The 14,179-nt window shown below is 54.0% G+C and overlaps 1 protein-coding gene and 1 long non-coding RNA gene across 3 annotated transcripts in view; one reads left to right on the top strand and one right to left on the bottom strand.

Moving 5' to 3' along the window:
- Positions 1–813: 813 nt before the first annotated feature.
- On the bottom strand, positions 814–9,043 carry LOC111098821. Of its 2 annotated transcripts, none has more exons than XR_005369227.1 (3): positions 8,704–9,043; positions 2,012–2,110; positions 814–912 (listed from the first exon to the last, which is right to left on the bottom strand). It is a non-coding gene; the product is annotated as an uncharacterized LOC111098821 (long non-coding RNA). The 2 variants fall into 2 exon arrangements; XR_005369226.1 differs by lacking the exon at positions 814–912 and adding an exon at positions 1,335–1,503.
- A 3,734-nt stretch (positions 9,044–12,777) lies between these two features.
- Positions 12,778–14,179, top strand: part of TBX20 (T-box transcription factor 20) — a 50,715-nt gene continuing 49,313 nt past the window's right edge. Inside the window, 1 exon segment of the mRNA XM_038557325.1 lies at positions 12,778–12,982. Coding sequence (XP_038413253.1) covers positions 12,856–12,982 — 127 coding nt within the window. The 5' untranslated portion in view covers positions 12,778–12,855.

The following is a 14,179-nucleotide window of genomic DNA, read 5'->3' as shown; positions in this document are numbered from 1 at the left end:
CCCTTTTCTTAAAAATTTGTTTCAAATACTTTTATTCTATCTGGTCATATGTAAATCTGTCCCTGCCCCCCTAAAAATCAAAAGAGCACATGGATCCTGCAGGTCAGTCAACCTTAAAATCCAAAGATGACTGTTGTGTAACCCAGATAACAAAGAACTCTTCTGAGGTGAAATCCTTGGTGCCAAGGGCAAAACTCTTCCCTGCTCATGGCCAAATGAAGCCATGCTGTAGAATTCAGTTTCAATTCTTAGAGAAGTTGTGTGGTCTTCACCATCATCCCCCAAAAGCCAGATATGCATGGGCCACAACTCAGAAAGTGTAGTTACATCAATCAGGAAACCAATAATAGATAATGAGAAGGCCTTTCTTCTCCAAAAGAGAGCTCCTGTCAAAGGGGTCATCATTAATTCAAAGTCAGCCAACCTGGGTTCAAAGATATATGGCCAGCAGTGTGATTTTGGGCATGTCACTTTGTGACTCAAGTTTCTTTCTTTCTTTTTAAAGATTTTATTTATTTATTCATGAGAGACACACAGAGAGAGAGGCAGAGGGAGAAGCAGGCTACATGCAGGGAGCCTGACATTGGACTCGATCCTGGGTCTCCAGGATCACGCCCTAGGCTGAAGGGGGCACTAAACCGCTGAGCCACCAGGGCTGCCCCATGACTCAAGTTTCAATTTTCAATTTCCTCATCCACAAATAGGGAAAGAGGGGGATTTTAGTGACTCTGCTTGTCTTTTCAAACATTCTGAAATGACCTGGTCCCTGTCATTCAGCAATCCAAACTAAAGACCTCACCTCCAGCTTGGCCCTCTCTGTAATGTATTTGTGTGTGGTAAGGATGGGACTTGCTGATGACTTTTCCTTTTCCAAGTTGCACAGAATCAGTCATGTTTTTCCAGTGTTCACCTCTGAAAAAAACAACAGACGTATCAGAACCAGAAGCCACCCTTTCTGATTAACAGTGTGGTGGGAAATCATAAAAGCTATAGGTTTCAATGTAAGCCTTTTTGATTATTCTAAGAAGAGATGAGAAGTCCTTGTTTCTCTTTCACTCTGGTCAAATCTAAATAAAGCTAGATGTGGCCAATAGGAAGACTGGAGTGCCATTAAGACATAAAGAGCACTAGTTGTTCAAAATCTTGTTGGGGTGCTTGATTTAGAAACATATTCAACTCCACCCTTCTACCTCACCCCACCTCACGCTGATAGGCACCAGGGGTTCTGAGTCTAGTCACTCTGGATGAAGCCAAGAAATACACAAAATTCTTTTATTTTATTTTATTTATTTATGAGAGGCACAGAGAGAGAAGTAGAGACATAGGCAGAGAGAAGCAGGCTTCCTGCTGGGAGCCCCATGCAGGACTTGATCCCAGGACCCCAGCCAGGATCAGGACCCGAGCCAAAGGCAGACGCTCAACCACTGAGCCATCCAGGCGTCCCCAAAATTCTTAAGTGCTTCAGATTCAGGTAGACTTTGAACCACAGATTGAAGAAGATCACTGTCCAAAGAAATGTATTTTTTTTCAAAATGCTTAAAATAAATAATAGTTCTAATAAGCTCTTATTTTTTAATATTTCCAAATGATTTGGCTCATTGGATCATCACAAAAGCCCTGCGAAGTAGGCAGTATTTATTATAAAATAAAATTTATGAAATTTATTTTACCACAAAACTATGTACCTAAAAGCATCTACCACAGGCTTTGGTACACTAGGTCTCACTACAGTCATACACACTGTAAGAAGCATGCAATCATTTAATAAAAGAATAATCATGGCTCAAAGGATAAGAGACTGATAAGAAGTCATTCTGACTAGTAAAGGCTCTCAACCCCCTATCAGATATTGTGGCCTGTACTCCTGGGTGCTTCCTTAGAAGCAGAGAACATCCTGAGGTTGGTTGGTTTGTTCGTTTTCCTCTAGACTCACTGAGTTGTCATCTTCTTTGAAGGGCTTTTGGAACTGGAGAAGAGTAGAGACCAAAAGAGCTGGGAGATGGAGACATACCTTTAGGAAAAGTTAGACGAGAATTCCAACTTATCACCACCTCTCAGCAGTGTGATTGATAGTAAGTTTCAGAACCTCATTTTGCCTTAGTTTCCTTATCTGCAAAATGGGGAAGATCAAATGAGATAGTACAGGTAAGGTAGCTAGGACATTGCCAGGCACATACAAGCACTTGAAATGAGTTAATCATTATTATGAGTCATTTGTTTACACACCAGAGGAAGAAAGTCAATCCAAAAGCAGGACTAGGCTTTGGGGGAAGCAAGAGAGCTGGGGCCAGCACTGGCTGAAGCTGAGTACAAGTCCTTAAGCATTGGGCTCTGTGCCCAAGCACATCCCACTTAAGAACCATTTACAAACATTCACTACTTGGCTGGTCACTTTAATAATTAGTCTTGCATTGCTAATTACACTTTACTGATTAGAAACGACCTGATGACACTGGGTTTGCTGCAAGTGCTAATTTTTTAGCAGCCATCTGAAAATAGTAGTGACTGATTTTGCTGTCTGCCTTTTATCTTAAATGGACAGTGTCAATAGGGCATTGTGATGGGACTGCAAAGAGGAAACTCTGGAGGCTAGAAGACACTGTGCAGTGATTCACAGTCCCTTTCCCTGGCGTTTCCAGCCTGATATTCAGCTCTGAACCTGAGCCTGCCACCTCTTCCCCTCCCCAGAAATATCCCTTAGGATCAGAAGACAGTTTTACCTGTTATAGGGAGAGAGAGAGAGAGGGAGGGAGGGAGGGAGGGAAGAAGGAAGGAAGGAAGGAAGGAAGGAAGGAAGGAAGGAAGGAAGGAAGGAAGGAAGGAAGGAAGGGAGGAAGGAAGGAAAATTGGTTTATAAAAATATTTTGCTAATAACAAGTAACACCCTGGGATGCCTGTGTGGCTCAGCATTTGAGCGTCTCTGCCTCCTTCTCAGGGCTTGATCCTAAGGAGAGTCCCAGTCCCCTACAGAGCTCCCTGCGTGGAGCCTGCCTCTCCCTCTGCCTATGTCTCTCCCTGTCTCTGCATCTCTCATGAATAAATAAATAAAATCTTAAAAACCAAAAACCAAAACAAAACAAAAGACAAGTAACAACCTGTGCCGGAGGAGCCTACTCCCCGCTCAGCATTCTACAGGCCTGAACTCATTTGTGTGCACAACAGTGCAATAGTGCAAGTGTTAGTACTTCTTCCATTTCACAGCTAAGGCAAGCGAGGCACAGAGAGATGAAATAGAATGCCCAAAGTCATATCCGTTATCCAGTGATACAGGTGAAAGCTGGAACCCGGTCAGTCGTGAATAAAACCAGCAAGTCAGGGACACCTGGGTGGCTTAAGTGGTTTGGTGCCTGCCCTCTGCCCAGGTGTGATCCCAGGGTCCTGGGATCGAGTCCCACATTGGGCTCCCTGCATGGAGCCTGCTTCTCCCTCTGCCTGTCTCTCTCTCTCTCTCTCATGAATAAATAAATAAAATCTTTTTTAAAAACCCAGCAAGTCTGTAAGCAATCTTGGACTTCTTTGACACTTTATTCAACCTTGGTCTCTCTCTTCCCCTCCTTTTTAATGAAAAAAGAGAAAAGGGGCTTAAAAAAAAAAAAAAAGAAAGAAAGAAAGGCAGGCACATATCTAGTGTAACAACAGTAGTCACACCGTTCCCGCGGGCCAGGTCGTCCACATAACACTTAAAGAGGTGTATCATCCTAGTTACTCTTGACACAGTGAATCTTCACCACGACCTGGAGACAAGGATCTTTCCGGACCCATTTTACAGATGAGAGACCGAGGTTCGGGGAAGTGCGGTGCTTTTGCCCCCACGTCCCAGAGCCAGGAAGGGTGAAGTTGGGCGCTGGGAGCTGGGAGCTGGGTTGAGACGGCCTGAGCCAGACCCTGGCCGCGGCCTGACTCCTGACTCCCAGCGCCCCAGATGCCCTGCAGCTGCGGCCCGACAGGCTGCGATCTGGGGGCCCAGCCCCCACCCCGCCCTGCGCTAATGGGGGTAAAGCTCCGCCGGCGCCATCCTGCAAGCCGAGTCTGATAATGACCCTGATTACAGGGGGAGCCCCCGCCGCCGCCGCCAGCGCCCCTCGCCGCGCCGACCGAGCGGGACCGGCGGTGGCGGGGCTCTCACTCGGACGTCTGGGTCCCGGCCCCGGGCGGCGGCGGAGCCCCGGGGCGCCGTCTGCGGCCTCGCGCCCGGGCTGGGAACCGCGTGCGTGGGAGCAGGGCCCCGGCGGAGAAGCGGGTCGGCGGGTCCGGGTCAGCTGTTCGCAGGGACCCCACAGCCTGGCCCTGGGGGGAAGGGCCTAGGAGGGGCTGGGATCCGCCGCTAGGTCCCCAAGTGGTGGGGCCGAGGGGACCCGGCCGTGCAGCGCCGCCGTCCCCTCCGCTCGGGTCTGGCCTGGCCCCTCCGAGGTCTGGGAGGGGAGGGGAGGGGCTGGGCTGGAGGGGGAAACCCGCAGAGCGCAGCCTCGGGGGAGCGGGTGTGCGCCCCGCAAGCCCCTTGGCTGGGTGCGCGTCGGCGCTGCTGGGGCGCGGAGAGTCCCCGCTCCCCCCGTCTCGCCCCCTAACCCGGGGCGCGGCCCCCGGGGCGCTCGGCCAGCGCCCGGCACGTGCGAACCCCTCCCTCCCCTGCGGCGGACACTGAGGCTCAGCGCAATCCACGCAGCCCAGAGCGCACGCACCGCAGGCGAATGACAAACCCGGCCTCGAACCTCCAAACCTTGGCAGTCTGCCTCCAAAAGCTGGGGGTTGGGGGTTGGGGTTGGGGTGCGGGTTAGCAGAACCTGCTCAGGCTCGGGCCCAGCAGAGCGCGGCCTCCCCGCCCGCCCCGCCTCCCTCGCGACCCCCGCGACCCCGCCCACCGCCACCGCTGCCGCCCAACCTACAGATTACTCGGTAATTACCCCCAGAAAAAGAAAATTACCGAGGCCGCCTGGTCCCGCGGTCCACGCGAGACCCCGAAAGCCCTTTTATGTGGCCCGCTTTCCGCTTTGCGCGCCTTGGGGGCGGGCCGTGGGCATGCGGGGCACCGCGGCCCACGCGTGCAGGACCCACGATCCCGGGCGCGTCGGGCGGAGAACAAAGACATGCACGTGTTTCCGGGCCCTGGGGCTGCTATTTACAAACAGCCCAAGAAAATTGAGCCCTTTCCTCCGAACTGCCTCGGCCTCCAGAACAGGAAACCAACCAAGTTAGTGGTAGAAGTCGATACGGGGTAAAGGTGAAGATTGAGGAGAAATCGGGTCACACAGCCCGGGGTCGCCTCCTGCTCCACCATGAAATTATCCGTGTGCCCTTGAACAAGTGAGCTAGTCTTCCGAGACTCATTTTCTGCAACTTCAAAATGCACACGATAATGCTACCGATTGATAGTATCCACAGTCCACGTTTCTTGGGAAGCCTAGTGCCACTCCTGGCACATACTAAGCGCACAACAGAAGCTCTTTGTAATGCATTGGAAAACTGGCTTCCAGGACTTGAAATGTATGCAAAACGCCTTAAAATAGGTGAGTTAATGGAAGAAAATGCAGCAGAGAGGCCGACTGTGGGCCTCCAGCCTTTCTAGAAAGGGCGTTCACAGTAGTGAGGCTGCGTGTCTGAGCATCTGCCAAGATGCTTTCCTCCTGGTTGGCACATGGGCTTTTCTCCCACAACGGAACTGGGACCCAGAGCCTCTACAGACCTCAGAGACAAAGCTGTTTCTTACATTATTTGAGTGGAGGGTGGAAATTGGGGCTTTTGAACACATTTCTTGATCACATTTAATCTGTATCATCCCTAAATCGGCGTGGAGGTTTTTCCCAAGATCCAGAGTTGACCAGTAGGAATGCCTATGAAGTCCTTTGTCCTCACACCAAACCAATATTACACCATTTAATCTTCACATCCAACTCTCGATGTAGATGTTACCATCAGTAACCACGTTTCACAAGAGTGGAAAAGGAGTCAGCACAGCTTGCTCCAAACCAGCGTTTCTGTTGCCAGACCTCAACACTTTTCTTCTGCCAGGATTTTTTATTAGAGTTGTTTATTCTGCTTTATTTTATTAACATTAAGCCATTATGCCTCTTCATTCTAAGAGCTCAGGGTTGAGGAGAATGTAATATATATTCTTCATGTTGGTGCTTTTTAAAAATACATCTCTAGCTGGGCTTTGAAACCTGGAGGGACGAGGACGGTATTCGAATTGTCCAATGCTAACCTCACCCCAACAAGCCAGTGTCTGGTCCAGGATAAATGAATGCCCACAAGTAGATTGGATTAGTGACTTGTTTCCTCAAGTCTTTGTCACAATTTCTATTTCTTATGGCTTTTATATGCTTATTATTGATGTCTCCCACCAGACTGTGAGTTGCATGAGGCAGTAATATTAGGGTTCTGATTACTGGTCACTTCCTAGAACCCAGCACATTATCCAGCCCAGAGTAAGTACTAGGCAATATTGGATGACTGAACAAATATTCTGCATTCCTTATCTTGTGTTAGATGCATACATCTTTGCTCCCTGGCATAGCATAGACTTCAAGGCTTCTGGGGCATGCTCGCATGGAAAAGGAACCGAGATGCTACTGGGTATATTTTGCCCTTTACAAAGAATAGGATGAGTTACCGTCGATGGCTTTTGGGGTGACTTGCAGTGGGAGCTGGTGGCAGAGACCTTGGAGGACTACTTCCTGCCTGTGTCTTCCCCCACCTCGGTCTCCCAAACCTCCCGACAAAGACACTGATAGATTGTCACCAAACAGACAGCTCTGGTTCCTGAAGAGGGAAGACAGGGCGTGCTCTAGCAATCACCAGAGGGGTCTGGGAGCACTTGGTTGCTGGAAGGTTGGATCATCTGAAATGTGGCAATTGCTTTAAGTGTAATTAGGTGACATCTTCAAAACTGACGCTGCTTTGTGAGAGGAAGTGCTCTGGCAAGCTGTGGTTGCTCTTCTGCGGAAGTTGTCTCATTTAGTTTTGAGTTTGTCTTCAAACACCTAAGAAACGGAAGCCCAGGAAGCTCATTGGGGCCACCTGTCTGGCTGTCCCCACAGGGTTCATGAGTCTTCACGGGCCGACGAGGACACTCAGTCACCAGGACCTTCACCCGCAAGCGAGGGACTGTCCTCTGTTCGCTTTCCTCCTCCTCCTAGGAGTTCCCGCTTAATCAGTCCCGAGTGCACCGTAGTGGTAGTGGCGGGAGCAATGCTTTCCAAGCTAGAGATTTGCCTTGGAATCCCCGGTCTATCGCTGAAATCAGTGTAATTTGGCTCAGATTCTTAACCTTCTTGACAGGGCTGGGAGTAGGGTGAAAACCCCAAATGTAAGGGTCGACCAAAAAATACCCCTCAGTAATCGAGAAATGATTTTAATGCAATAATTTAAGACATCAGAATCCACACACAAATTCATGTACAAAATTTCTTAGCTTTATATAACGACAGGATCAGTCTGCAGCCAGGCGGTTGGGTGCGACCTGCCCAGGAGGAGCATTGGCGCGCAGGAAGGCGCGAGCACTCGTGGAGGAGGAGAAAGGAAGGTGGTGGGGGTGGGGGGGGAGAGTCTGGATTCCTCACCCCCGCCGCCAGGAGAAATCTGTGTTGGTCTTAGGATCACGCTGCGAGTTTTGCGCCCAGCTCTAGTGCACGGGTTCTCCTCTGGTCGGAGGGAGACCTGGTGGGGAGGGGGTGCCGAGGCCCGGGCCCTGCAACTGCGAGCTCATGGGGGACCACCGGGAAGCGAGCGGTCCCTGGGAGGGTCCGGAGGGTCGAGGCCCTGAGGGAGCACCCTGTGTGGAGTCCTTGAGGCCCCACGCCCGACCTCTGGCCCGAGCCTGGGGTAGGGGGAGCCGCTTGGTGAAAACCGAAGTTGGGGGAGGCCCGGGGTGGGCAAGAGCGGCGGGCACCCACAGCTGCAGGCCTCTGCTAGCCTGGGTGCGGCCGGGTGACGTCCAGTACCACGGGCCCCGCCGCAAAGGTCCTTTCCTTTCGCCACCCTAGGACGCCACCCGCGATGGGCACGTCCGGCCGTAGCCCACGAGGCATCTCTTTTCTGGGTCCCACGCGCGGATGCAAGTGTGAAGTCCCGAACCAAAGCGCGCACACGCACAGCACCCAGGACCTCGGGCCGCACCCCTGGGGGAGCTGATCTCTGCCCAGAACTGGGTGAGGGCGCCTGGAGCGCGGGGCCCAGGGGCCTCCCGGGGGGGCCCCCCCCCCCCGAAGGCCTGGACGCCCCAGGCCCATCCCTGGGGCCAGGGCCGGAGGGGGCGCTTCAAGGAGATCCTTTGGGTTCCAGAAGACGTAAACCCGCCGGGACTCGCGTCTGAGCCAAGGCCCGCGCTTCTCCCAGGAAAGGCTCGGGCTCGCAGCCCTGCAACCCCGCGGTCCAAGTCCGAGGCCTCGCCGCGCGCTCCCTAACCCGCGCGGGGACGCGCGCTGCTCCCCCTTCCCGGGACGTGGCGGCGGCCCCCCGAGAGGCTGCGCTCCCCGCCCTGCTTCTGCACTTTGCTGTTATGCAAACCGACTTTAGAAATCCAAAGGCAAAAAAAAAAAAAAAGAAAGAAAGAAAGAAAAAAAGGAAAGAAAAAAGAAATCCAAAGGCACCGTTACTGTCGCTTTTAAAGCATTTACCAGAAAAATTGGAAAGGAGGATGGGCACGCGATCTCGGGCCAAGCTGGCGAGTCGCTGCCCGCTTGCCCAGAAACAGGTCTCTCTCCTCACCTTCTCTCCTGCTGTCACCCTCGGGTGCCCGGCGGCGCTCTGGGTCTGGCACTGGGTCCCGAAGCCCTGGCGCAGCGCCCGCCCCCGGGGTTGGCGGCGGGCGACTAGACCAGCGGGGGACGGGACGCAGCGGCTGTCGGCGGAGGTTCTGCGTTAGCATTCGTTACGCCGGGAGCTTGGGCCAAAAGCGGGAAACCAATGACTCCTGGGCTCTTCTGTGAGACCACTGACTTTTGAGGTCTGGAGACTACAAACGGGAATTTCAAAGTGGGGACTGTATAGGGAGACCTCTTCTTGTCTTCCAAACTCCGTACAACCAAACTCAGACGTATAACCAAACTATTGACTTCTTAGGCTCCAAAGTTTAAAGGGATGTAAGGAATGGCTCATAATCACCATGTGACTCCACTCCTCTGCGCACATTCCAGAACTGTCTAACCCCACAAGCGTAGGCGAGAGATAGATGCAGCTCTACCACCGCGAAGTTGCAGTTCAAAATTTAAATAAAATTCTGTACTTATGTTTGACATACACTGGTGTGTGTTAGTTACGGTTTAGGGGCTTTCCACATGGCACCCCATGAATCCACAGAGCCATCTTCCAGGTAGGAATAAATTATTGGTCCCATTTTATTTAAAATTTTTTTTTAAATTTTTATTTATTTATGATAGAGAGAGAGAGAGAGAGAGAGGCAGAGACATAGGCAGAGGGAGAAGCAGGCTCCATGCAGGGAGCCTGATGTGGGACTCGATTCTGGGTCTCCAGGATCACGCCCCGGGCCAAAGGCAGGCGCCAAACCGCTGTGCCACCCAGGGATCCCATGTTGGTCCCATTTTAATGGAGATGGTGAAACTGAGGCTTTGAGAGGTTTAGAAAACCTACACACAGTCTCAGGGCTAAAGCGGTCTCAAGTCCAGATTCAAAGCCTTCCCCAAATCCCGTCGCACGTTCCCGCATCGCAAAGCAGCCCCCGCCCGCCTGTCCTCAGCCTCAGCAAGGCCTGGAGGGAAGTGTTAATGGGATTGCTTTGTCCCAACCTCTGTGACAGTGGCTTTACCTGTTAACCCGCGCTAACCCTGAGGTTTGAAGGGACCTCAGAACTTCAGCGCTCTCCGCTTCCGGAGGGCTTTGAATCACCCTTTGACAGCACCTCTCTGCCAAGCACCGGTTCCCCGTTTTTATAGCACCGTATTGATTTGCAAAGGCAATAAATCTAAGAGGAGGGACGGGGTGCCCCCCGATAATTATGTTGTAGTATACATTTTACTGCCACGGTTTCAACACCCACAAGATGCATAGCTTGTTAGGGAGCCCCATAGCTTGTTAGGGAGCTCACCTCTCCCGCCCGAATTTGTTTCAAGTGGCTTTTTCAATTCTTCTGGTTTGCCGCCTGCCTCGGCGCACTCATTTAGCTTTCTGTGCTTTCTGTTTTACCTTTAAGAGGATGAATAGTCGGAGTTCCTGCCCACAAGAGACCCAGAGCTGGGCTACCACCGTGGCAATTGGAAAAGGAAGTGGAAGCTGATTGGGGGCAAGTCAGCTTTCCCCTCGCTGGGCCCTTTTACCCAAAAATATCCCTGTCATGAAATCATTCAAATTCCATTCTAAACCATTAGGATAATTACAAAAAGAAACGATATTTCTTCTGTGCAGAAATGTAATGGCCAGTTTTACAAATTGAGGAATAATTCCATAAACTGTTGAAAACTAACACCAGTAAAAAAAGATCTTCACCACCCATTGGAAGCATGTATTAAACTCTAGACTAACCATGACATCACCCTGTCTCCGATAAAAAGTTAAAAGCAAACAAAAAAGCCCCTTGTCAGAAATCTTCCTTTCTGAGATAGGAGAGGAACCAGCATGCGCCTTACATTGAAGAGAGAAATGTCACTGCTGCATTGAGATGGGTATGTGCTGGGTTGGGGATGAGGTGTGTGCTGGGGGGCAAAGTGGTCTCAACAAAACACGTAGGGTCTGTGTTGTCCCCAAACAGCAAAAGACTAAAGGCTCAAGAATGGAAACTGATCCTTAGGCACATCCGGTGGTTTTGCCTCTATTCACATGGAGGTTTAATCCGAGAGCCCTCTGCTTTCAGCGGGAGGGGGGGTGGGGAGTAGCTCTACTCTCATCTGGGGCTGAACAGCCCAGGTGCAGCTGCGGTAGGGTCAAGGTGTGACCAGCTGGTGGCCTGGAGTGCGGGTCTGGCGCTGGGGTCTCCCTCTAGCTGCCTGAGCCGACTGGAGAGAAGATGTGCCCCTGCAAGCCGTGCCTGGGGTTTCCCTCTCAAAAGCAAAAGGAGATAGACTAAGGACAATGTTAAACCCCTTCCAGCAATAGAGCCTATGATTTTACGAATTTCCCCAAATATTCGCACATACACACTTTGTACCTGGAGGCTGATAGCAGAATGCATTTTTTTTTTTTTTTTTTTTTTTGTCACCTGCATGCAGCACCTTGTTAGAAACTATTGATTGGCAGGAGTGGCTTAAATCGCGACTCTCCCAGACGTCACCATTCCACTTTCCTAAAAGTTCTCAACTTTTGGCTTTTAGCTTTGCCCTCGTACATTTATTTCAGGAGGCTGGGGCGGCAGGGGGTGCAGGGAAGGGAGAAAGGGGCTGGTGGGAAACGGAAGCAGTTTTCTTTTTCTTTAAAGTTCTCAGACCCACCAAGAGGCTCCTAATCGCCAGAACGACTGGCTGGAAAGGAGCGCAAATATTTACATGTATAGCTTGAGTGTGTGTGTCAGCCTGAGTTTACACGGCTCCGACTGAAGCGGATTACCCTGCGAATTCGGAGAATTTGAGTTATTCAAGCAGAACAAGGCCAACAGGACGACCCCCCGTAAGGCCGTGGGAAGTCCTGGGGGCAGCTCAGTTTGCGAAGGCACGAGAATCCCAGTCTCCGGAGCTGCGGCGCTGCAGACCTCGCGCTCTCCCACTGAGTGTCGCGTGGTCCCCGCAGGGTGCCGCGCCCCCCGGGCTCCGCGCCCGCCCCCCGGGCTCCGTTCGGTGGAGGCCCCACCGTCCGGAGTCCCTTTCGGGAACGGGAACCCCGCATAAGTGGCGCGCTGGCTGGGGCGCAGCAGAAGCGCGGTCGCCCTGAGAACAGCATCCTTCGCCAGATGCTCGGAGGCCTCCCTTAGCACACCCGGTTCAGGGCCGCGTCTGTCCAGTCCCGCTGTCAGGCAGGCAGGTTTGGAGCCCAACCGGGCAGGGACCAGCCCTGGAGCTGCCCCGCGAATAGGCTGTGGCCGGTGCGCGCTGCCCCCGCGGCGCCCCTTTCCGCTCCCGACTTTCTTTTGGAACTTGGAGCGGCGGCAAGACAAAGGATGGAAGGAGCAGGGACTTCCCCGGGGCGCCTCGGGTCTGGGTCCCCGCACTGGGCCCCTCCCAGAGGCCCGCGTCCCACCCGCTCGCGACCGTGCGCGCGTCCCTTCCGCGCCGGGACCGCGAGGCCGGGCGGGGGGTGCAGCGGGGGCTGGGCTGGGGGGCGGCGTGCGCGGCCCGGACTCTCGCCGGAGCGGCGCCAGGTTCGCGGCCCGCCGCGGCGGAGGCCGGCGGTGCGGGCACGGCGCCCGGGGCGCGCCCTCCCGGCCCGGCCCGTCCCGGCCCGCGCGGCCCCGCCCCCGGCGGCGGAATCAGGAAGCGGTGACGTGGGGCGGCGCTGACTGGCTGCGGGCCTCCGGGCTCGCCGCCGCCAGCAAATTAAGGCGCGGGGCTGCGAGCGCCCGGGCGCAGAGTCGTCCGCGCCGCGCGGGGCTTCGCACGCCTGCGCTCCCCTCCCGGCGGCCGCCCCCTGTCGGCGGCGCTGCCCCGGCCGTCGGCCCGCGCGGAGGGGGAGCGGCGGGACCCCTGCGCGGGGCGCGGCCGGTGCTCGGCGCCCCCTCCCCGCGGCGCAGCCCGAGCTCCCGCGGAGCGCCCCGGCGTTCGCGCGCGCGGTGGAGCCCGCTGCTGGGCGCCTGCAGCCCCGCCCGGCTCGGCGGCAGCGTCGGCGGCGGGAGGGCCCCGCGGTGAGGGGCCGAGGCCGGGGCGCAGCTGCGGGGAGGTTGCCCTTGGCGGCCTCGCGCCGTGCGCGTCTCGGCTGCGGAAGCTGGACGGCGGCGGCTCGGCGGGCGCGGTCGGTGGCCCGGGGCGCGCGCTGGGGGCCATGGAGTTCACGGCGTCGGCCAAGCCGCAGCTCTCCTCCCGGGCCAACGCCTTCTCCATCGCCGCGCTCATGTCGAGCGGCGGCTCCAAGGAGAAGGAGGCCGCCGAGAACACCATCAAACCCCTGGGTAAGTCCGGCCGCCGGGGCCGCCGTGGGCAGGGCCGGGGCTGCTGCGCCCCGGTCGGTGCCCCCGGGCCCTGGGCGCGGAGGCTCGGGGTGGGGGGCGCCTCTCCCTGCTCCCGCAGCGTCCGGCGGCGTCTGCCGCTCAGGCCGGGCCCGACGCCCGCCCGGGGTGGGAGCCCGAGTTTTCTTTGCAGGCTCCGCGGACTGGCGGGTTCCGTGTTGTCCGTGCGCTAGCCGCTGTCCCTACCTGTTGGTCCGGAAGCCCCGGATCAGGTCGTACGTCCGAGAGCCTGTGACTTGTCGGGATACGCGCAGTCAGGGACTAGTGATAGGTAACCCCTTTTAAGGCTCAGCGGAATTTAGCAGGCGTGTTACACCTGCGTGTGCGTAGGATGCCAAAGGGACTCTAAGCGCCTCCACAAGAAACTAGTTGCATCTCGTTTTTTTTTTTTTTTCCTTTGACTTCAATCGGTTAAATAGGATCGGCTCCTTAAAAACCACTGTCAGGGGCTGTAGACCTAGACTTAAGCCAGCTCCCCCCCCCCCCATTTCTTTCACAGAAGCTCCAGACTTATCAGCGAGACATCGTTTTATAGCTGCCATCGTTTTCAGTGGAGGTTGGCAAAAACATTAGCCAGTGACCATTTTCCAAATTCCTCAACTTTTAGCTATACTGTTTATTCAACAACCTTTACCATTTATAGAAGACACTAGGCTCAGAGTAAAGGGAAAAATAAGGATTATGTTCCCCTTAGCACAAGTGAACTGTGTGGGAAAGAAACTGCTGGACTTGAGTGTTTCGAGGTCCCTTTCTAATTGACAGGGAATGAAGTGTTATCCATCCCCTCTTGGGTTCCCTGGGAAATAGTTATTCCACATCCTGATGGTCTGATGGCCCTAAAATGGTGAGAAACATCAAATAGCGAACTTAGGGTACTATTTCTTTCTTTCTTTTTTTTTTTAAAAAAAAAAAAAAAAAACAAAAAAACCTCTCCCCTGTGTTTTCTTTCCTTCTCCCCGTCCTTTCCAGTACTTCTCACATCCGAAATAACAACCGTAGTAGGAAAGACAAAGTGTTAAAGAGGACAACTAAGAGGACCGGGCAGAGAGAAAAGAAAGAGAATCCCCAGAGCAGCTTAGAGCCAAGGAAAAGGAAACCAGAAGGTCTCCAGAAAATAGAATATCAAGAATACTCCCCTCG

The sequence above is a fragment of the Canis lupus genome, chromosome 14 (assembly GCF_011100685.1).
Source record: "Canis lupus familiaris isolate Mischka breed German Shepherd chromosome 14, alternate assembly UU_Cfam_GSD_1.0, whole genome shotgun sequence".
Lineage (NCBI taxonomy): Eukaryota > Metazoa > Chordata > Mammalia > Carnivora > Canidae > Canis > Canis lupus.
The sequence above is the reverse complement of the archived record's forward strand: the minus strand, read 5'-3'. Positions and strand labels throughout refer to the sequence as shown.